The following is a 22,559-nucleotide window of genomic DNA, read 5'->3' as shown; positions in this document are numbered from 1 at the left end:
CCCTGCTCATCTACGTGAATGTGCCGTAGGCATGCTGCAAGGAGGCATGAGGACAGCAGATGTGCCCGGGCAATAAATTTCAATGTCCGTACTGTGAGATGCCTAAGACAGCGCTACAGGGAGATGATCGTCTTCGCAGCGGCAGACCACGTGTAACAAGACCTGCACAGCATCAGTACATCCGAACATCACACCTGCGGCACAGGTACAGGATGGCAACAACAACTGCCCGAGTTACACCAGGAACGCACAATCCCTCCATCAGTGCTCAGACTGTCCGCAATAGGCTGAGAGAGGCTGGACTGGGGGCTTGTAGGCCTGTTTTAACTTCTTATGGCTGCAGGGGCAGTATTGAGTAGCTTGGATGAAAGGTGCACAGAGGTGCCCAGAGTAAACGGCCTGCTCCTCAGTCATAGTTGCTAATATATGCATATTAATATTAGTATTGGATAGAAAACACTCTGAAGTTTCAAAAATTGAATTATGTCTGTGAGTATAACAGAACTCATATGGTAGGCAAAAACCTGAGAAGTTCCACTTCCTGTTTGGATTTTTTCTGAGGCTGGTCAAGTTTCAACCAAGCTCCCATTGAAATTACAGCGAGATATGGATGAGTTTTAACTTCCTACGGCTTCCACTAGATGTCAACAGTCAATAGAACTTTGTCTGATGACTCTACTATGAAGGGGGGCCGAAGGAGACAGGAATGAGAAACCACTGCCATGAGGTGACCACGCTTTGACCACGCGCGTTCACGTGAGAGGCAGCTCCGTTCCATCGCTCAACTGAAGTCAATGTAATTCTCCGGTTGGAACGTTATTCAAGATGTATGTTAACAACATTCTAAAGATTGATTCAATACATCGTTTGACATGTTTCTACTGACTGTTACGGAACTTTTGGACATTTCGTCACGTTTAGTGTGCACGCTTTGTGACTTTGGAATTGTTTACCAAACGCGCTAACTAAAGTAGCTAATTGGACATAAATAACGGCCATTATCGAACAAATCAAGCATTTATTGTGGACCTGGGATTCCTGGGAGTGCATTGTGATGAAGATCATCAAAGGTAAGGGAATATTTATCATGTAATTTCTGGTTTCTGTTGACTCCAACATGGCGGCTAACTTGACTCTTGTTCTGAGCTCCGTCTCAGATTATTGCATGGTTTGCTTTTTACATAAAGTTTTTTTGAAATCTGACACAGCGTTGCATTAAGGAGAGGTATATCTATAATTCCATGTGTATAACTTGTATTATCATCTACATTTATGATGAGTATTTCTGTTGAAATGATGTGGCTATGCACTATCAATGGATGTTTTTGGAACTAGTGAATGTAACGCGCCAATGTAAACTCCGATTTTTTTATATAAATATGAACTTTATCAAACAAAACGTACATGTATTGTGTAACATGAAGTCCCATGAGTGTCATCTGATGAAGATCATCAAAGGTTAGTGATTTATTTTAGCAATATTTCTGCTTTTTGTGACTGCTATCTTTCGTTGGAAAAATGGCTATGCTTATTGTGGTTTGGTGTGACCTAACATAATCGTTTGTAGGCCTTTCGCTGAAAAGCATATTTGAAATCGGACACTTTGGTGGGATTAACAACAAGATTACCTTTAAAATGGTAAGTCAGTTAAGAACAAATTCTTATTTACTATGATGGCCTGGGAACAGTGGGTTAACTGCCTTGTTCAGGGGCAGAATGACAGATTTTTACCTTGGATATTCAATCTAGCAACATTTCGGTTACTGGCCCAACGCTTTAACCACTAGGCTACCTGCCACCCCAAATATACATACTTAATGTTTTTCTTTCTAAGATGGCAAGAGTTGAAGAGATGCCTCATTATTATGGTGATGTTTCGCTGTTGTCAGTGTTGTCACGATGAAACTCTCATCTAAGCTCAAAATTCCACCAAGTAATAGTTACATTTTCTGCACCAGTAGTGCACAACGTACGGAGCGTCACTGCTATCAGATCCTATTTTAGAAACCACAAATGTCCTCTGGGGTCTGAACAGTTTGTACACTGGAGTTTATTCTGTGCCTTAGATCTTCCCATCACAGCTCCTGCAGGTTTGCCAACCAGCTGAACTGAAGACAGCTCGCTGCGCGCTGTCCGACTTTAGAGGCACTTTTAATTGGACACCAGAAATAAGATTAAAGTAACTTTGAACCGTGGGTATCAAACATTCATTTTAGTTATTATTTTAGAGGAGCCTCTCAAGCACATGCAGGGGGAAAAGCATCAGTTGTTTGAGACTCTGACTCTGAATTTCCTGTGCTCACTCCAGTTAAATTTGAAAAGAGCAGCAGACCTTCCCGTGCATTGTTAAGTCTGAAACTTGGCTCTTACGTTCCCCGGTGTAGCCCTTTCATGGCATTTCTGAGACTCTCTCTGACTCAATGTAGACTTTACAGACTTCAATTAGGCTTGGCCTCTGCTTTTGGTTTACTTTTCATTTAAGTTTGATGATGGTGTATTCATGTATGAACCAAGGGATGTGTGTAACTCCTAGCATAAATCAAGTTTTAATTTGTTAGAGGCCACAGTTTTCCCATGAATCCTAACTGGAAATCCATCTGTGTAACTCGATAGGATTACATTATTTACACAGTTTCCAAGTGAAGCGCACCTCTCAAGTTAGTATTTGGCCCTAAGAGAGCAAACCTCCAGGATTCACTTGTCAATTTGCTAAAATTCAACACAATCTAACACTCAATTCGTGCAAATATGTACAAAAAGTATTTCAGCAGATTTAGTGTGTTTTTGCTCATTTTTGGTGTGGCTTAATTAGTAGGAAACGACAAAAATTTTGGTGCAACTTAATTCATAGAAACATACTTTTTGAGGAGGCAAACTTCGGAATTTAAAAAAATATATATTAGAACAATGCATGATGGGCAATGGTGTTCTACACTGCCTTTTCTGTGTCCCACATTTATTCATATAAAAAAACAAACGTGTTAACAACCCAATATTGTTAATCCACCAGGTTGTCACCGAAATAATTATAATATTATAGTAGCCATACATTTTGGGGGATTTTATTAATGCCAATACTGTTTTCTATGCTTGTTTTCACTTACTACTTTGGGATACTGGTGCACTTGTATTCAGAAAGGCCCATTTTTCATGTAGGCAACAATAGGCCTACACGATTTTCTTCATAACGCATTTCATATTTCCTGGAGCCTACATTACAACATTTTCTTCATAATGCATTTAATAAAAGACAATGACAAATTTGATGAGGGTTGCCAGATTTGTTTTGTTGGTATTGATGAAGGTATTTGATTGGGGAATGGTGATGCATCTTTATGATGGGAAATTATAATACACACCATAATACACAAACACTTACACACATATACACACACTCACTTTGTTTGTTCTCATATTATAGCCAACTCTTTTGTATGAATTATTTTTAATAAAATATGTGTTATGTATTCATTATCTTTAACTGGTTAAATGTTTGTAGTTTGCATGTTTCAGTAGTGATTAACATGGTTAAATAGTCATAAATCTCTGCTTGATTTAGCTTTTGGTATATTTGGCATTTTTATACATATTCTGTATTTCCACTGAAGAAAGCCATAATTAATCAACACACTATTGTAAATAAAGGGACACTAACTGTTATAAAAATGGAAATTGCTCTCCGTAAATAAATGGTGAGAAATGTTCGGTCTGAAACCATGTGTTTTACAGCCCTGTAATAACGATACAAGTTATATCACCTTAAAAGGGGTTTATTTACAACCTCTGGGGTATAACATGTTGGGCAAGTGGTTTAAGAGAGTCTGACATACAATCCCTAACTTGAGTTCAGTCTTCGCCAATGAGAAACAAGAGGGGCCTAGCTTTGTCCTTCATGAGTGTGAAAGGCCTCAATTCTAGGCCGTAGAAAATCCTCCATCCATCTCATTAGATCAGAACAGATCAACAGTGATTTCATATTACTGGTTTGCATCCTAAAAAAGGATAATTGTGTTTTGCTGCATAACACACTTCCATGATTTGCCTACCCATATGATGTGGATCATTGTCAGGTTCTTAGATGTATAAGCTTAGGCAACAACAGAACACCGTGGTTGTAATAACACTTTAAACAGGTCGTTTGTAAATGTGTAGAATGTGTTTGTTTTGGGTCCACACTGGTAAGTTAACTTATGTAAATTAGACAGTCACAGAGTATTTTCTTCTGAATAACTGGTCAGGGCATACCACTTTCCATTCAGCTTCCGGCAACTTGGATGTAAGGCTTGTAGGGACTACTTCTATCCGTCACGCCCATTGTTGCTTACCCATTGTTCACTAGATATATCAGTGTACTTACACCCAACACAATGTTGGAAAACAGAATGCTTTCAACCACTAGATATCATAACTAGACGTGAGCTGGAAGGGGTCCCAACGCTGCCACCAATGTAGCAGAAGAAAGTGAAAGCTGCAACAGGGACTCTAACCAGGGCTCATACGTGGCAAAGTGAGCTCTAACGGACGTGGTCATGAAAACCTAGTAGGCCTCGGGCAAAATCAGTAGTCCTATAATGCTGGCATATGCTTTGTTACAATAGCCTAAGTATATAGCTGGATTGACACGACCGTAATAATCATCATGAAACGGCCTTGGTAGTGCCATAAGTGTAAGCCAACATAATTAATTATTTTAAATGAATCCTGTTTAACTGCATTGATATGAATTAATTGGTCATAGTCCAAACTCATTATAGTGGCAAATACCATGCAGTTGCACCAGGGGAATTTAAACCAAACAGATTTTTTTCTACAGGTCTTCTGTTTCCCCACATTTATTGATGAATTAATTTCCCATCATGAAAAGGTGTTCCATTCCCCAATCAAATACCTTCATTGATACGACACACACACACACACAAAACATACAGTGTCACTGATCCCTCTGGACCTTTCATTGCGCACACCTGGCCCCTATTCCCACTGATTGTGTTTGTATATATAGTCAGAGGTTTACATACACCTTAGCCAAATACATTTAAACAAAGTTTTTCACAATTTCTGACATTTAATCCTAGTAAAAAATCCCTGTCTTAGGTCAGGTAGGATCACCACTTTATTTTAAGAATGTGAAATGTCAGAATAATAGTAGAGAGAATGATTTATTTCAGCTTTTATTTCTTTCATCACATTCCCAGTGGGTCAGAAGTTTACGTACACTGAATTAGTATTTGGTAGCATTGCCTTTAAATGGTTTAACTTGGGTCAAACGTTTCAGGTAGCCTTCCACAAGCTTCCTCCAATAAGTTGGGTGAATATTGGCCCATTCTTCCTGACAGAGCTGGTGTAACTGAGTCAGGTTTGTTGGCCTCCTTGCTCACACATGCATTTTCAGTTCTGTCCACGTATTTTCTATAGGCTTGAGGTCAGAGCTTGGGTTCAGGGCCACTCCAATACCTTGACTGTGTTGTCCTTAAGCCATTTTGACACAACGTTGGAAGTATGCTTGGGGTCAATGTCCATTTGGAAGCGTTAACTTCCTGACTGATGTCTTGAGATGTTGCTTCAATATATCCACATAAGTTTCCTCCCTCATGATGCCATCTATTTTGTGAAGTGCACCAGTCCCTCCTGCAGCAAAGCACCACCACAATATGATGCTGCCACCACCATGCTTCACGGTTGGGATGCTGTTCTCCGGCTTGCAAGCCTCCCCCTTTTTCATCCAAACGTAACGATGGTCATTATGGCCAAACAGTTATTTTTTTGTTTCATCAGACCAGAGGACATTTCTCCAAAAAGTACGATCTTTGTCCCCATGTGCGTTTCAAAACGTAGTCTGGCTTTTTTTTATGGCGGTTTTGGAGCAGTGGTTTCTTCCTTGCTGAGCGGCCTTTCATCTCATGTCGATATAGGACTCGTTTTACTGTGGATATAGATACTTTTGTACCTGTTTTCTCCAGCATCTTCACAAGATTGATTTGCACTTTTCGCACCAAAGTACGTTCATCTCTAGGAGACAGAACACGTGTCCTTCCTGAGCGGTATGACTGCTGCGTGGTCCCATGGTGTTTATACTTGCGTACTATTGTTTGTGCAAATGAACGTGGTACCTTCAGGCATTTGGAAATTGCTCGAAAGGATGAACCAGATCTGTGGAGGTCTACAGTTTCCTTCTGAGGTCTTGGCTGTATTCTTTTGAAGAGGCACTGAGTTTGAAGGTAGGCATTGAAATACATCCACAGGTACACCTCCAATTGACTCAAATGATGTCAATTAGCCTATCAGCAGCTTCTAAAGCCATGACATCTTTTTTTTTTGAATTTTCCAAGTTGTTTAAAGGCACAGTCAACTTAGTGTATGTAAATTTCTGACCCACTGGAATTGTGAAATAATCTGTCTCAAAACAATTGTTGGAAAAATTACTCGTGTCATGCACAAAGTAGATGTCCAAACCGACTTGCCAAAACTATAGTTTGTTAACAAGAAGTTTGTGGAGTGATTGAAAAACAAGTTTTAATGACTCCAACCTAAGTGTATGTAAACTTCCAACTTCACCATGGTCTTGTCGATTATTGTTCAAATCAAATCAAAGTGTATTTGTCGAATACAACAGGTGTGGACCTTACAGTGAAATGCTTACTTACAGGCTCTAACCAATAGTGCAAAAAAAGGTATTAGGTGAACAATAGGTAGGTAAAGAAATAAAACAACAGTAAAAAGACAGGCTATATACAGTAGCGAGGCTTTAAAAGTAGCGAGGCTACACAAGACACCGGTTAGTCAGGCTGATTGAGGTAGTATGTACATGTAGATATGGTTAAAGTGACTATGCATATATGATGAACAGATAATAGCAGTAGCGTAAAAGACGGGTTGGCAGGTGTTGGGTGGGACACAATGCAGATTCCCCGGTTAGCCAATGTGCGGGAGCACTGGGTTGTCGGCCCAATTGAGGTAGTATGTACATTAATGTATAGTTAAAGTGACTATGCATATATGATAAACAGAGAGTAGCAGCAGCGTAAAAAGAGGCGTTGCGGGGGACACACAATGCAAATAGTCAGAGTAGCCATTTGATTACCTGTTCAGGAGTCTTATGGCTTGGGGGTAAAAACTGTTGAGAGGCCTTTTTGTCCTAGACTTGGCACTTTGGTACCGCTTGCCATGCGGTAGTAGAGAGAACACTCTATGACTGGGGTGGCTGGAGCCTTCCTCTGACACCGCCTGATGTAGAGGTCCTGGATGGCAGGCAGCTTAGCCCCGGTGATGTCCTGGGCCGTACGCACTACCTTCTGTAGTGCCTTGCGGTCAGAGACCGAGCAATTGCCGTACCAGGCAGTGATGCAACCAGTCAGGATGCTCTCAATGTTGCAGCTGTAGAACTTTTTTGAGGATCTCAGGACCCATGCCAAATCTTTTTAGTTTCCTGAGGGGGAATAGTCTTTGTCGTGCCCTCTTGACGACTGTCTTGGTGTGTTTGGACCATTCTAGTTTGTTGTTGATGTGGACACCAAGGAACTTGAAGCTCTCAACCTGCTCCACTACAGCCCCGTCGATGAGAATGGGGGCTTGCTCGTTCCTCCTTTTCCTGTAGTCCACAATCATCTCCACCCAGCCAGGTCTCTGACCTCCTCCCTATAGGCTGTCTCGTCATTGTCGGTGATCAGGCCTACTGTTATGTTGTCTGCAAACTTAATGATGGTGTTGTGCCTGGCCATGCAGTCGTGGGTGAACAGGGTGTACAGGAGGGGACTGAGCACGCACCCCTGGGGAGCTCCAGTGATGAGGATCAGCGTGGCAGATGTGTTGCTACCTACCCTCGCCATCTGGGGGTGGCCTGTCAGCAAGTCCAGGATCCAGTTGCAGAAGGAGGTGTTTAGTCCCAGGATCCTTAGCTTAGTGATGAGCTTTGAGGGTACTATGGTGTTGAATGCTGAGCTGTAGTCAATGAATAGCATTCTCACATAAGTGTTCCTTTTGTCCAGATGGGAAAGGGCAGTGTGGAGTGCAATAGAGTTTGCATCATCTGTGGATCTGTTTTGGCGGTATGCAAATTGGAGTGGGTCTAGAGTTTCTGGGATAATGGTGTTGATGTGAGCCATTACCAACCTTTCAAAGCACTTCATGGCTACGGACGTGTTGCCTTTGTGTTCTTGGGCACGGGGACTATGGTGGTCTGCTTGAAACATGCTGGTATTACAGACTCAATCGGGGACATGTTGAAAATGTCAGTGAAGACACCTACCAGTTGGTCAGCACATGCCAAGAGCACACGTCCTGGTAATCCGTCTGTTCCCGCAGCCTTGTGTATGTTGACCTGTTTAAAGGTCTTACATCGGCTACGGAGAGCGTGATCACACAGTCGTCCGGAACAGCTGATGCTCTCATGCATGCCTCAGTGTTGCTTGCCTCAAGGCGAGCATCGAAATGATTTAGCTCGTCTGGTAGGCTCGTGTCACTGGGCAGCACGCAGCTGTGCTTCCCTTTGTAGTCTGTAATAGTTTGCAAGCCCTGCCACATAAGACGAGTGTCGGAGCCGGTGTAGTATGATTTAATCTTAGCCCAGTATTGACGCTTTGCCTGTTTGATTGTTCATCGCAGGGCATAGCAGGATTTCTTGTAAGCTTCCGGGTTAGAGTCCCGCACCTTGAAAGCGGCAGCTCTACCCTTTAGCTCAGTGCGAATGTTGCCTGTAATCCATGGCTTCTGGTTGGGGTATGTACGTACAGTCACTGTGGGGACGACGTCCTCGATGCACTTATTGATAAAGCCAGTGACTGATGTGGTGTACTCCTCAATGCCATTGGAAGAATCCCAGAACATGTTCCAGTCTGTGACAGCAAAACAGTCCTGTCGTTTAGCATCTGCTTCATCTGACCACTTTTTTATAGAACGAGTCACTGGTGCTTCCTGCTTTAATTTTTGCTTGTAAGCAGGAATGTTACTATATCTGTTGGTGCGTATGAGTACCTGTGTGTGTTTTCACATGAGTTAACTCACACAAAAACGCACAATGTCTGTTGAAATACTTTCTGTACATATTTAGTGTGAGATTGTGTTGTTCAATTCTAATCCAGTCAGAGACATATTTGAATGTCTGGTTTCAGCCCAAATGTTGTTTGAAGTCAAGTTACAGTATATTATGATGAGTGAAGTCTCCCACCACACTCTTTCAAAGGTCTCCCTTAGAACAATAAAACATATCAATTCTGAATTTATTTTATAAGCTTTATAAAATGCCTCTAGTCAGATGGGCCTATTATGCTATCTCTAACAATGTTATCAAAATAAATTTGATGTATTTTTACTGACAAAGCTCCCAAACCCGTGAGTCTATGGGAAGATACTTTGTGTTAGCTTAGCATAGCCATCTATCCTTTAAGACAGGGGTGGGCAACTCCAGTCCTCGATGGCCTGATTGGTGTCACAGTTTTGCTCCAGCTAACACACCTGACTCCAATAATCACCTAATGATGATCTTCAGTTTAGAATGCAATTTGATTAATCAGCTGTGTTTGCTAGGGATGGAGAAAAAGTGTGACACCAATCAGGCCCTCAAGGACTGGAGTTGCCCACCCCTGCCTTAAGAGTTCAAATTAAAGTCAACCAGGGACAAGGGAGACCCAGCCTATGTACAAAGACAGGGCGTTTTCTCCTCAGTCCTCTTCTCTCTCTCTCCTCTCTCTCTCCCTCCTTCCTTCCAGTTATTGTGCATCACTGATTCTGCATGGGGATCCAATCAAGCCACATGCAGTGATGAAAAAGCTATGACAGTAAATGGAGGCAAAATATAATTTGCAAAGTCGGGCTCAATGGAGTTAAGTGGATCAGAGAAGCCCAACCAACCAAGCAGCGACCTGATATAGCAGGGGCTGGAAGGATGTTTATCGTGTAGGCTCTATGATAATAACGCATTGGTTATTGTAAATGAACTTTGATTTCAGAATTGCGAACTGCATATTGACTTGTATATGCTGTATTACGTAACTTAACGATATATCACAAAAAAAACAAATAGTTCTTAACAGCCTCTTCGAAATAACTTCAATGAAACACATACTGTACCATCATGATGTCGTGTCTGACTATGATTCAATTATATGACATGCTATTTTATCAAATCCATTACCTAACGTTTAATTGATTTCGTGATTGAAATAAACCATGTAACAATTAAACCATTAATAGAGCGGTTATCTCCCGATTCCACTCTCTTAAAGATCTGAAGATCTTTTATATCAATAGTAGTGAATTATTAAACGCCACCTCGATCGGTCTCATTCTGATTGTCGTAAGTACTTGGTTATCTACACGAACCCTTGATAATAAATGGAATCAACAATACACAAATTGGCTCAATTATTTATTTACTAAATACCTAATTAATCACACAGAATAACATATATGTACACAGGATAGATCACACATCGATTACTAATCATGTCATGAAAAGCCCCTAGTGGGCTAACCCGATATGACAGCTGGTTACACAAAGGAAGGGGGTTGGGTTTGAATGAAAGAGCGGGAAGACTGAGGGACAAAGCGATTGGGTCTATCAGACCTTGAGAAGCTATGCTACCGTAAATACAGAATCTTATGCATTCTAATAACTGCCATTCAGAAAAGGAAAATGCAAGAAATATATATTTACACTGAGCTGTGCTTCGATAGATGGGTCGAAGATTGGTTTACCCAGCAGAGATCGCCATTGTCCTTTGAAGAATCTTTCTGGTGGTAATATTGTAGAGCGATACGTTGTAGCACCCTGTCACTCTTCTGAGATTGTCTGTCCTTTCCTAGGCCACGTACGTTTACAGCTGCAGCTGATAAGTCGACGTCTAGGATGTATCACCTCTTTAATGAATAATAGTTCAAAGTTCATACTAAGTTGACATAATCAGGTCGTGCTGTATTCTGGCTGGTCTAGTCGAAGTTCACCATTCCAGTGTGGTGATCGTCCCCTCCATGTTGAAATTCACCCTTTTAAACGTCAGGACAGCAGTCCTAACATTTCTGGAACTAAATGTTCATTTTGTTTGGTTGTAGTTGAAATTAGCCCTTTTAAACGTATGGACACAAGTCCTTACGTCATCGGGAACTAAGTTTGACTTCTGTCAAAGGGCTTTTGTACTGGGGGAGAGAAGGGCGTGTTTCATAGTTCTCAACCACTGTCTGTTCACTTGGGCGTGGCCACTGAGTGGGTCTACGTTTTACTATGAAACAATTATCTTATTTAGGAGGCTAAGATTACAATCTTTTCACAAATAGGTTCATATTTAAACATTTCAATTCCATAACAATTCCATGTGAATCTGATAACTAGAATGTGTAGACTTTCCAAGATACAATTTATGTTATCCTATCATCAGTAATCATGTCTCAGACGCCAACTGATCTGGTATCATATTCTTTAAGTACCAACGGACACTTTCAACTGGTTGAGAAAGGGAAATATTGATCCATTCCCCAACCTTTTGATGTTACCATACTCTCTCTATGTTAACAAAGTGTTTTCCATGAGTCCATTCTGTAGAGTGGAGAGTAAAGAGGGAAAGGTATTTATGGGGGTGTCATAAACCTCACCCAACAGGGCAATGTCATGAGGAGAGGGAGCAGAGGAGAGGATAGGTAGGAGAGGAGAGGTAGGAGAGGGAGGAGAGGAGAGGGGGAGAGGAGGACAGGGAGGAGAGGAGAGGGAGGAGAGGAGAGTGGCAGAGGAGAGGGGGAGAAGAGAGGGAGGAGAGGGGGTGAGGGAGGAGAGGAGAGGAGAGGGAGGAGAGGAGAGGAGAGGAGAGGGGGAGAGGAGAGGAGAGGGAGGAGAGGAGAGGGGGAGAAGAGAGGAGAGGGAGGAGAGGGGGAGAGGAGAGAGGGGAGAAAAGAGGAGAGGGGGAGAGGAGAGGAGAGGGAGGAGAGGAGGGGGAGAAGAGAGGAGAGGGAGGAGAGGGGGAGAGGAGAGGGTGAGAGGATAGAGGAAGAGAAAGGGAAGGCCTGCGTGGGACTAATCAATGAGCCAGTGGGAGAGTTCCTGAATAGTCCTGTCAAATATTACTCAGCCCTGAGGTCCACCCGCACCCGCACGTGCACACCACACGCACCACGCTCTCACACATACATATTCATGTGAATAGATACACACACATGCACGCACACAAACATACACACATATGCAGGCACGCAGACACACAGTCACACAAATACACACACACAAATTCATGAACACACATGCACATTTTGATTACCAATCATTATGAGGAGGAAGTGTTTTTAATGTTTGATTAGGAGAGAGACAAGAGAAAAACACCTTATTCATTTCTCATTCATTAACCTGCAATTTGGAGTGTTGCAGAACCCTCCATTTCTGTCTCTTGTCTCTGTTATAATGCGTGCACACAGTTCCCTAGAGTCAGCCGAATTGACCACTGCATTGGCCTAGGCAGGCAGGAAGTGGATTATGCAAGGACCAGTTTCATGGTCTGATGGAGAGAAAAAAAATTATTGGGATTCTATAAGATGTTACTCAATAGTTTATATCCGTGAGTCCACTGGCTGGCTGCTAATTTCTGTACTAGTTTTAGTTGAGTAAGCACTGAGGCAGAGAAAATAACATTGTTTTATATGAGTATTTATGCTCAGTTAAAAAAATGATATTCTCATTGTGGTCAAAAGTTGACTTCATATTGTGGTTGTTTTGTTTAAATCTTCTCTATTGAAATCTACTCGGATCCAAGTGGCAGACATGTTAGGTTGACGCTACAGTATTTACAATGCTTTTGATTTAATCAACACATTCTTTGTGTGCCTTATATGATGATTATGTGCCCACAATTGTATATGTTGAACTTAATAATGCTTGGAGACACATACACGTTCATTATATTTCTGACTGGCTGTGTGCCCTTGTGTTCTCCATCAAATGCCCTGCCTCCTCTCTCGTCCTCAGATGGGTACACCACTGATGACATAGAGTTCTACTGGCGAGGAGGTCATAATGCTGTGACGGGGGTGGAGAGAATAGAACTTCCTCAGTTCTCCATCGTGGACCACAAACTCATCTCTAAGAATGTCGTCTTCTCTACAGGTGATGTCTTATGCACCAACTGGCCCCTATATTAAGCTTCTCTCTCCCATGTACTCATCATTATAGCTAAGTACAGATACAAAGGTTGCAGAGTAGACAAAAAAAAGTGCTTCTGTGACAAGGTTATCCGTGGACAGTTTCTGAGTAGGAGCTCTCATGTCATTTTCCAGAAAATGCCGTGTTACATCAGTCTAGCAGGTTTTCTGTAATGACCCAGGCTGAGCTAGAGCCCCTCGCTGTGCAGTGCAGGGACCATGGGGCTGACTAAGGGCCTGGCTGGTAAATTGCATCCATTTATAGGTCAGTTAGATGCTCTGACATTGGGGCTCCTCTGACAATCTGGCACATGCATGCCGTTTCCAGGACATTACCCCCATAGGGGGAGAGCGAGGTTCTTATTAAGGTGGAAGAATAATGTAGGGTTGCGAAAGAGAGGCGAAGGGTGACCCTGTGGTGTTTCCGGAATGATTGTGGGATGTTCCTGCTTTAGCCGAACTGGCACAGGCCCCACAGGCAAAATGGAGGCCATCCCCTTCTCAGAAATGGAGCATGCTCATGACTTATTTAAAAAAAAAACATTGTTTTATTGAATTATTTATTCATAATCTACATTATTTTTATTTTCATTAATTTGTTATGCAAGCAGGCAATAGGACAGTGGAAGTGTATGTAGAGGTTCGGGGAAACTACTTTATTGAATGGGAGCAGTATAATGACACAGAGTGAGTCAAACAATTACAGCTTGTCCTGTGCCTTATGAAGCTCATGTGTCCCCATGAACTGGTAAACCCAATGTTTTCTGATGCATAAAGAATGTATAGTAGTTACAGCTCATCCCATTCTTTATGGGCTGTGACTGCACTGCTTAGGCATTGAGGATGGGGGATTCCCATTTTTTACAGCAGCCTGCTGAGACCAGTAAGGGCTGACCCTCAGATTACACGGAGAAGCACACATCAGCAGAAATGGTTGGCATTTATCAAATACACCCCCACCCCCCAATGTTGTGGTAAAGACCAACAAATGCCCTTGTTGCATTATTAACCAGACAGTAACCTTAACACCCCCACTGTTTCATTAGTCCTTTAGGAAACCCTCCCTGCATCTCTTTTTGCTGTGCGCTGCACACTAAACTCACTGAAAATCTTTAACTAACGGCAACGTCAAAACTAACTGTGAACTACTCACTGGAGATGTGTGCCGGAGGCGGTTTTATACCCACTCTGTAATACATTCACATTCTCTTCCTACTCCTCTTGCACCTTCTGTTTAGCTTTTCCTCAGCTCCTTATACCCTGGGTCCTTCTTGATGTCAGCTCTAACGGTCCCCCTCGCCTGCCATTGTACTAGAATAAATAACCAAAATACATCCCAATCCCAAAGGACACAATATATGAGCGTGTTCAAGCAATGCTGCCATACAGCGGCCTGCTGGGTTTATTTCAAATAAAGCCTAGATAATAAAAAATGTAGTGCTCTCCTAGGCAGGCAAAGAAGCCCTCTCTTCATACATTCAGAGATAGTCATAACCCTGATAATGCAGGAGAACGCTGATGTCACAGAGTTAGAACCAGAACAAGTATTCTTTCTGTTGAGTATTTCCCCGACAGATATCTTGGAAATGACAACAGGTAGTGGGACCCTTCAGGCTGTAACGGTCGTTTTCCTCCTCGTCTGAGGAGGAGCAAGGATCGGACCAAAATGCAGCGTATTGTGAAGACATAATGATATTTATTTGTGAAAGACGAACACGAACAAACACTTGATAAACTACAAAACAATAAACGACGTGAACAGACCTGAACTTGTGAACATATAACAAGAACGCACGAACAGGAACGAACGAACGAACGAACGAACGAACGAACGAAACAGTCCCGTGTGGCACAAACACTGACACAGGAACAATCACCCACAAACAAACAGTGAGAACAGCATACCTTAATATGGTTCTCAATCAGAGGAAACGTAAAACACCTGCCCCTGATTGAGAACCATATCAGGCTAATTGAACATGAACCCAACATAGAAACACATAACATAGAATGCCCACCCAGCTCACGTCCTGACCAACTAAACAAAGACAAAACAAAGGAAATAAGGTCAGGAACGTGACACAGGCAGCCTTTGTCAGGCATACTGTAGGCTGTCAATCAAATTGTGTAGTGATGGCCTCTGGATGCAAACAACAAATAAAATCAAATTAAATGTTATTGGTCACATACACATGTTTAGCAGGTGTTATTGCAGGTATGACAAAATGCTTGTGTTTCTCGCTCCAACAGTGCAGTAATATCAAACAATTTCACAACAATACACACAATACACACCAATCTAAGTAAAGGAATGGAATTAAGAATATATAAATATATGGACGAGCAATGTCAGAGCAGCATAGACTAAGATACAGTAGAATAGAATAGAATACAGTATATACAAATGAGATGAGTAATGCAAAATACTGTATGTAAACATTATTATAGTGACTAGTGTTCCATTTATTAAAGTGGCCAGTGATTTCAAGTCTGTGGATATAGGCAGCAGCCTCTAATGTGCTAGTGATGGCTATTTAACAGTCTGATGGCCTTGAGATAGAAGCTGCTTTTCAGTCTCTCGGTCCCAGCTTTGATGCACCTGTACTGACCTCGCCTTCTGGATGATAGCCGGGTGAACAGGCAGTGGCTCGGGTGGTTGTTGTTCTTCCTGTGACATCGGGTGCTGTACTACTACTACTACAACTACTGTGCTTATTATTATTTGACCATGCTGGTCATTTATGAACATTTGAACCTCTTGGCCATGTTCTGTTATAATCTCCACCCGCCACAGCCAGAAGAGGACTGGCCACCCCTCATAGCCTGGTTCCTCTCTAGGTTTCTTTCTAGGTTTTGGCCTTTCTAGGGAGTTTTTCCTAGCCACCGTGCTTCTACACCTGCATTGCTTGCTGTTTGGGGGTTTAGGCTAGGTTTCTGTACAGCACTTTGATATATCAGCTGATGTAAGAAGGGCTATATAAATACATTTGATTTGATTTGATCTGTAGGTGTCCTGGAGGGCAGGTAGTTTGCCCCCGGTGATGCGTTGGGCAGACCGCACCCCCCTCTGGAGAGCCCTGCGGTTGTGGGCGGTGCAGTTGCCGTACCAGGCAGTGATATAGCCCGACAGGATGCTCTCAATTGTGCATCTGTAAAAGTTTGTGAAGGTTTTAGGTGCCAAGCCAAATTTCTTCAGCCTCCTGAGGTTGTTCTTCACCACACTGTCTGTTTGTCAGTGATGTGTACGCCGAGAAACTTGAAGCTTTCCTCCATCTCCACTGTGGTCCCGTCGATGTGGATATGGGTGTGCTCCCTCTGCTGTTTCCTGAAGTCCACGATCATCTACTTTGTTTTGTTGACGTTGAGTGAGAGCTTATTGTCCTGGCACCATACTCTCAGAGCCTCCTCCCTGTAGGCTGTCTCGTTGTTGTTGGTAATCAAGCCTACTACTTTTGTGTCATCTGCAAACTTGATGATTGAGTTGGAGGCGTCCATGGTCACGCAGTCATGGGTGAACAGGGAGTACAGAATGGGGCTGAGCATGCACGCTTGTGGGTCCCCAGTGTTGAGGATCAGCGAAGTAGAGGTGTTGTTTCCTACTTTGAAGGGTACTATGGTATTGAATGCTGAGCTATAGTCAATGAACAGCATTCTTACATAGGTATTCCTCTTGTTCAAATGGGATAGGGCAGTGTGCAGTGCAATGGCGATTGCATCGTCTGTGGATCTATTGGGGCAGTAAGCAAATTGAAGTGGGTCTAGGGTATCAGGTAAGGTAGAGGTGATATGATCCTTGACTAGTCTCTCAAAGCACTTCATGACGACAGAAGTGAGTGCTACGGGACGATAGTCGTTTAGTTCAGTTACCTTTGCTTTCTTGGGAACAGGAACAATGGTGGTCATCTTGAAGCATGTGGGGACAGCAGACTGGGATAGGGAGAGATTGAATATGTCTGTAAACACACCAACAAGCTGGTCTGCGCATGCTCTGAGGATGTGGCTGGAGATGCCGTCTGGGCCGGGCAGGGTAAACGTGCTTAAATGTTTTACTCACGTCGGCCATGGATAAGTAGATCCCACAGTCATGGTAGCGGGCCGCGTCGATGGCACTGTGTTATTCGCAAAGCGGGCGAAGAAGGTGTTTAGCTTGTCCGGAAGCAAGACGTCGGTGTTTGCGACGTGGCTGGTTTTCCTTTTGTAGTCTGTGATTGTCTGTAGACCCTGCCACATACGTGTCATGTCTGAGCCATGGAATTGCGACTCCACTTTGTCTCTATACTGATGTTTTGCCTGTATGATTGTCTTACTGAGAGAATAACTACACTGTATGTATTCTGCTATATTCCCAGTCACCTTGCCATGGTTAAATGGGGTGGTTCGCGCTTTCAGTTTTGCACGAATGCTGCGATCTATCCACGGTTTCTGGTTAGGGTTAATAGTCACAGAGGGTACAACATCTCCTATACACTTCCTTATTAACTCAGTTACCGTATCAGTGTATTCGTCAATGTTATTCTCGGAGACTACCCGGAACATATCCCAGTCCGCATGATAAAAACAATCTTGAAGCGTGGATTCCAGTTGGTCAGACCAGCAGTGAATAGTCCTTAGCACGGGTACTTCCCATTTCAGTTTCTGCCTATAGGAAGGGAGGAGCAAAATGGAGTCATGATCAGATTTGCTGAATGGAGGGTGGGGGAGCGCCCTGTAGGCATCCCGGAAGTTGGAGTAGCAGTGGTCGAGTGTTTTAGCAGCGCGAGTACTACTGTTGGTAGAACTTCGGCAGCGTTTTCATCAAATTTGCTTTGTTAAAATCCCCAGCTACAATTAATGCGGCCTCAGGATGTGTGGTTTCTAGTTTGCATAAAGTCCAGTGAAGTTCTTTGAGGGCCATTGTGGTATCAGCTTGAGGAGGAATATACACAGCTGTGACTATAACCAAAGTGAATTATCTTGGGAGGTAATACGGTCGCCATTTGATTGTGAGGTATTCTTGGTCGGGTGAACAAAAGGACTTGAGTTCCTGTATGTTATCACAATCAAACCATGAGTAGTTAATCATGAAACATACACCCCCGCCCTTGTTCTTCCCGGAGATATATTTATTCCTGTCTGTGCGATGAACTGAGAACCAAACGGGCTGTATGGACTTAGACAGTATATCCTGAGAGAGACATGTTTCCGTGAAACAGAGTGTGTTACAATCTCTGATGTCTCTCTGGAAGGAAATCCTCACCCTCAGCTCGTGAACTTTATTATCCAGAGACTGAACATTAGCGAGTAATATACTTGGAAGTGGTGGGTGGTGTGCGCGCCTCCTGAGTCGGACTAGAAGTCCACTCCGAGTACCTCTTCTCCGCCGGTGATGTTTTGGATCAGCCTCAACAGGGAGTGGGACCCTTCAGGCAACCTTTGTCAGGCATACTGTAGGTTGTCAACCATATACTGTAGTGATAGCCTCTGGAGGCAAACGTAAAGCAAAGTAAAATCAATAGAAAGTTATTCTGCAACAAGCCCAGCAGACACCCCACCTGTATGTCCAGTATGTTAGTCTTGTGGCGTCTTACGTTAACCACGTTTATATGTTGATCTTTCTCCCTGTAGGATCCTACCCCCGACTCTCCCTCAGCTTCAAGCTGAAGAGGAACATTGGCTACTTCATCCTGCAGACCTACATGCCCTCTATCCTGATCACCATCCTTTCCTGGGTCTCCTTCTGGATCAACTATGACGCTTCCGCTGCTAGAGTGGCTTTGGGTAGGGACTTGTGTGTCATGGATTTGTCATGTGACCAGTGACTAAGCTAATGACAACCTTAGCCAAAGCAAAGTTTGAGGCATGGTTTCGTTAGCGGGAATCCATAGTGTAACACTATGTCATAAAAATACAGGATGTTGTGCTGTCTTTAAAAAAAAATATCTATATTGGTTTTGAATCTAATCTATAATAGTCTCACCTTACATTGCCAAACTATATTCACTTAAATTCAGGAAGCATAAAAAATATTTGTTTGTTTTATGTTGGAGTTTCACTTTAGCTTTTTACCAACGCCAATGGAGAAAAAGGCATGATGTAGCAGCATTGCAGAATACAACAACCGAGACGCTTCCTAAAGGAGAGTGATGGATGACTGAAGTGATTGGTTTCCACTTTGATTTGAGTGCCTCTGCTTTTTTTGTTCCCCTTTTTTTGGAAGTCAACGTTTTCTCGCTGTCATCCCTCATTACGTAAGTCTAGAACATGAGGTCCGTGGTGCGTGGGATGTAGGAAGATCCCCTCTCTCTCACCCCTCCCTCTGGCTTGCACCCTCGATAAGAGCAGTACTCTCCCTGATTGGAGACTGACCTGCATTTATTTCTCCAAGAGGGAAGCATGTGCGGGATTTAATGAAAACCAGAAGTAATGCTTAATCATGGAGTCGGCTGGATAGGGAGTTACAGGGTCAACCCAGATCAGACCTCTGTTTATGAATCCTTTGACCCTGTCCTGCTTTCAGGCATTATAGGCACTAACTCTACAACAAATACAGGTGTGCGAGGTGCATTGCAATTGTGTATGGATGCAATGCTTAGTTTATATCAGAATCAGAGGTGGACAATAAAGAATGTCATAACAGAATGCATGCTGAATAATCTGTCATATTAAAAAAGTTGAAACAAGACATCAGTAAGTTTCAACATATAAATAGAAAACACCAAAGTCCCTTTAACAGTGAGTTGACCTCCAATTTGACTGTCACGACTCATTGAACAGAAATGGTCATGAAAGCTAGCAGGGGCTTTCTTGTCAGTCACAGCAGCCTACTCAGATCTGAGGTCAAGGTTGAATTTCTCTCTCTGTGGGAGTCCTCTGCTAATGAGGTGGATTGTTGGTCTCCTGTGATGATCTGTGATGGTGATGATGGGCAGGTTATTTTCCCAGGAATCACCACTGTGCTGACCATGACCACCATCAACACTCACCTGCGGGAGACCCTTCCCAAGATCCCCTACGTCAAGGCCATTGACATGTATCTTATGGGTTGCTTCGTATTCGTCTTCCTGGCCCTGCTGGAGTACGCCTTGGTCAACTACATCTTCTTCGGCAGAGGACCCCAGCGCCAGAAGAGAGCGGCTGAGAAAGAAGCTGTCGCCAACAATGAGAAAATGAGAATGGATCCAAACAAGGTACAGTAGACACCATGCACCTACACAGCATTTTCCTGTACAGAATAGCCAGTATTTTAAAGAGTAGCCCACTGGATAGATGATACAAGTTAGGTCAGGCCTCTTCATCCCTATTCCTGAAGAGCTACCGTCATGTAGGTTTTTGCTCCAACCCTAATCTAGCACACCTAATTCATTAATTTGCTGTTTGATAAGCTGAATCAGGTTAGTTATAACTGGGGTTGGAAAACCCACAGGAGGGTAGCTCTCCAGGAACAGGGTTGGAGTGAAAACCCACAGGAGGGTAGCTCTCCAGGAACAGGGTTGGAGTGAAAACACACAGGAGGGTAGCTCTCCAGGAACAGGGTTGGAGTGAAAACCCACAGGAGGGTAGTTCTCCAGGAACAGGGTTGGAGTGAAAACCCACAGAAGGGTAGCTCTCCAGTAACAGGGTTGGAGTGAAAACCCACAGGAGGGTAGCTCTCCAGGAACAGGGTTGGAGTGAAAACCCACAGGAGGGTAGCTCTCCAGTAACAGGGTTGGAGTGAAAACCCACAGGAGGGTAGCTCTCCAGGAACAGGGTTGGAGTGAAAACCCACAGGAGGGTAGCTCTTCAGGAACAGGGTTGGAGAGCCCTGCTCTAGGTAGTGAATCATCTTTGTGCGCATTTAGAAAACATTACTACATACTTGATAGAAATATGACTTATCATAAATATTCACAAACGGTATAATAATTACACGTGTAGTATTTCCTGTATCGTGAATCACTGTACTAGTTGTTCCTGTCCAGTCTGTTTTCTTAACTTCACTATTTCACTGTGAACACACACACACACATTCATTTTAACGCTGACATTTTTAGGTGAAAGCAGTGACATGACTTGACTCTTCAGCTTATATGAATTTGATGTTTTCTCTTTTTCGTCTTCACTTTATGAAAGTGAATTTAATTATTGAAAGGACTGACTGTGAAGACAAGCAAGGTAATCATGATGGGGAATAGTTTCACCACTTCAAATGGGGGGTTTGGATTAATGCTACTCTGCCTTACCGTCAAGGCGAACAAGCCTTCATGAGCCTACATCAGTCCTGTGAGAAATCCAAATAAGGCGCTTTGCCATCTGAAACACAGGCAGATAGAGCACATCTGTCACTGTGTTTTTTTGTCCAAATGAAATGGAATGAAAGGCCAGGAACCCTTTAGAACCCATGGGAGAGCCTAGAGAGATGTGAAGTGAAGAATAATGTGATGTGTATTCATTCTTCCTATTACATTTACCTGTTTTGTAATGTACCTAAAGCTTTTCTCTTATCTACATGGTAACTGGGTCAACTCAATGAACTCACGGTGTATCAGGGTCTGTTTTCAGGTTGACTCATACAACAGAAAAACTTGCTTTGGATAGAGATTTGGATGTTGTGGATTTCATTTAAATAAAGAGATGAATAGTAGTTTATTGTTGTATTCATCTTTGAGTAAAAGACACACTCAGAGTTTAAAAAAAGATAGTTACAGCAACTGCCTCTCTGACCATGGTTACATAAAACATAATTGTCAATTTTGTGTTGCCTCTCCCGGCAGCTGACTCAAGTGAGCATAATTATTTTTTATGCTTGCAGTGGTTGGTGGGAAATGTAGTTCAGAGAGACGATACTCTGTATGCCAGAATGAAACAGAGGGATATTGACGCTCATGACTCGATGTGGGAACCAATCTTTGTGGACGATGCAGCGATAGGACTAGGCGAGGAAAAGAATAAGGTACTGGATTAACAACTGAGAGTGACAATTTACAGTACAACGCAATAAATATTTACAACCCAACTAGAGTCAATTTCATAGTTTGACTTATTAAATTGTACCTAGAGTTTCCATCACCATCATCATTATCATCATCGTCGTCCTGTCCTCCCCTTATCCCTGAACTCCACTTTTAGACACTGGTTTGCACATTCTAAACAAATGTAAATGTTGTGTACGTATCTGCAGTACTCTATATGGTAACATCTAGCAAATATCAGGAAGGGATAGCTTCCCGTTTTGGTGAATACATTATACGTTTCAGTAGCTGTGTTTCCATCCAATTGGTGACAGATTTTCATGCGAATATTTTCACATCTGCATAAAAACAACATTTTCCCACCAGAGATGTATTTGCATTAAATTTACTTGTTTACAGATAAAAGGCTGTGCGTGATGATGTATTGCACCTAAAAATACATTTTGCGGTTAAATTCCCATGTACCAAAGAGAAAATACAAGTTAAATGGGTTTCTATCGGTTTTTCAACTGAACTGAT

At 42.7% G+C, this 22,559-nt stretch overlaps 1 protein-coding gene across 2 annotated transcripts in view; it reads left to right on the top strand.

Annotated features, from left to right (window-relative positions):
* Positions 1-22,559, top strand: part of LOC129868214 (gamma-aminobutyric acid receptor subunit beta-2-like) — a 97,335-nt gene that overhangs the window by 67,103 nt on the left and 7,673 nt on the right. For both annotated transcript variants that reach the window (XM_055941990.1, XM_055941991.1), the window contains 4 exons: positions 12,941-13,078; positions 18,718-18,870; positions 20,035-20,279; positions 21,881-22,021. In XM_055941990.1, the coding sequence (XP_055797965.1) occupies positions 12,941-13,078; positions 18,718-18,870; positions 20,035-20,279; positions 21,881-22,021 (677 nt within the window). The remainder of the gene's footprint in view (positions 1-12,940; positions 13,079-18,717; positions 18,871-20,034; positions 20,280-21,880; positions 22,022-22,559) is intronic.

The sequence above is a fragment of the Salvelinus fontinalis genome, chromosome 13 (genome assembly GCF_029448725.1).
Source record: "Salvelinus fontinalis isolate EN_2023a chromosome 13, ASM2944872v1, whole genome shotgun sequence".
Lineage (NCBI taxonomy): Eukaryota > Metazoa > Chordata > Actinopteri > Salmoniformes > Salmonidae > Salvelinus > Salvelinus fontinalis.
This window is presented reverse-complemented; position numbering and strand designations above follow the sequence as displayed.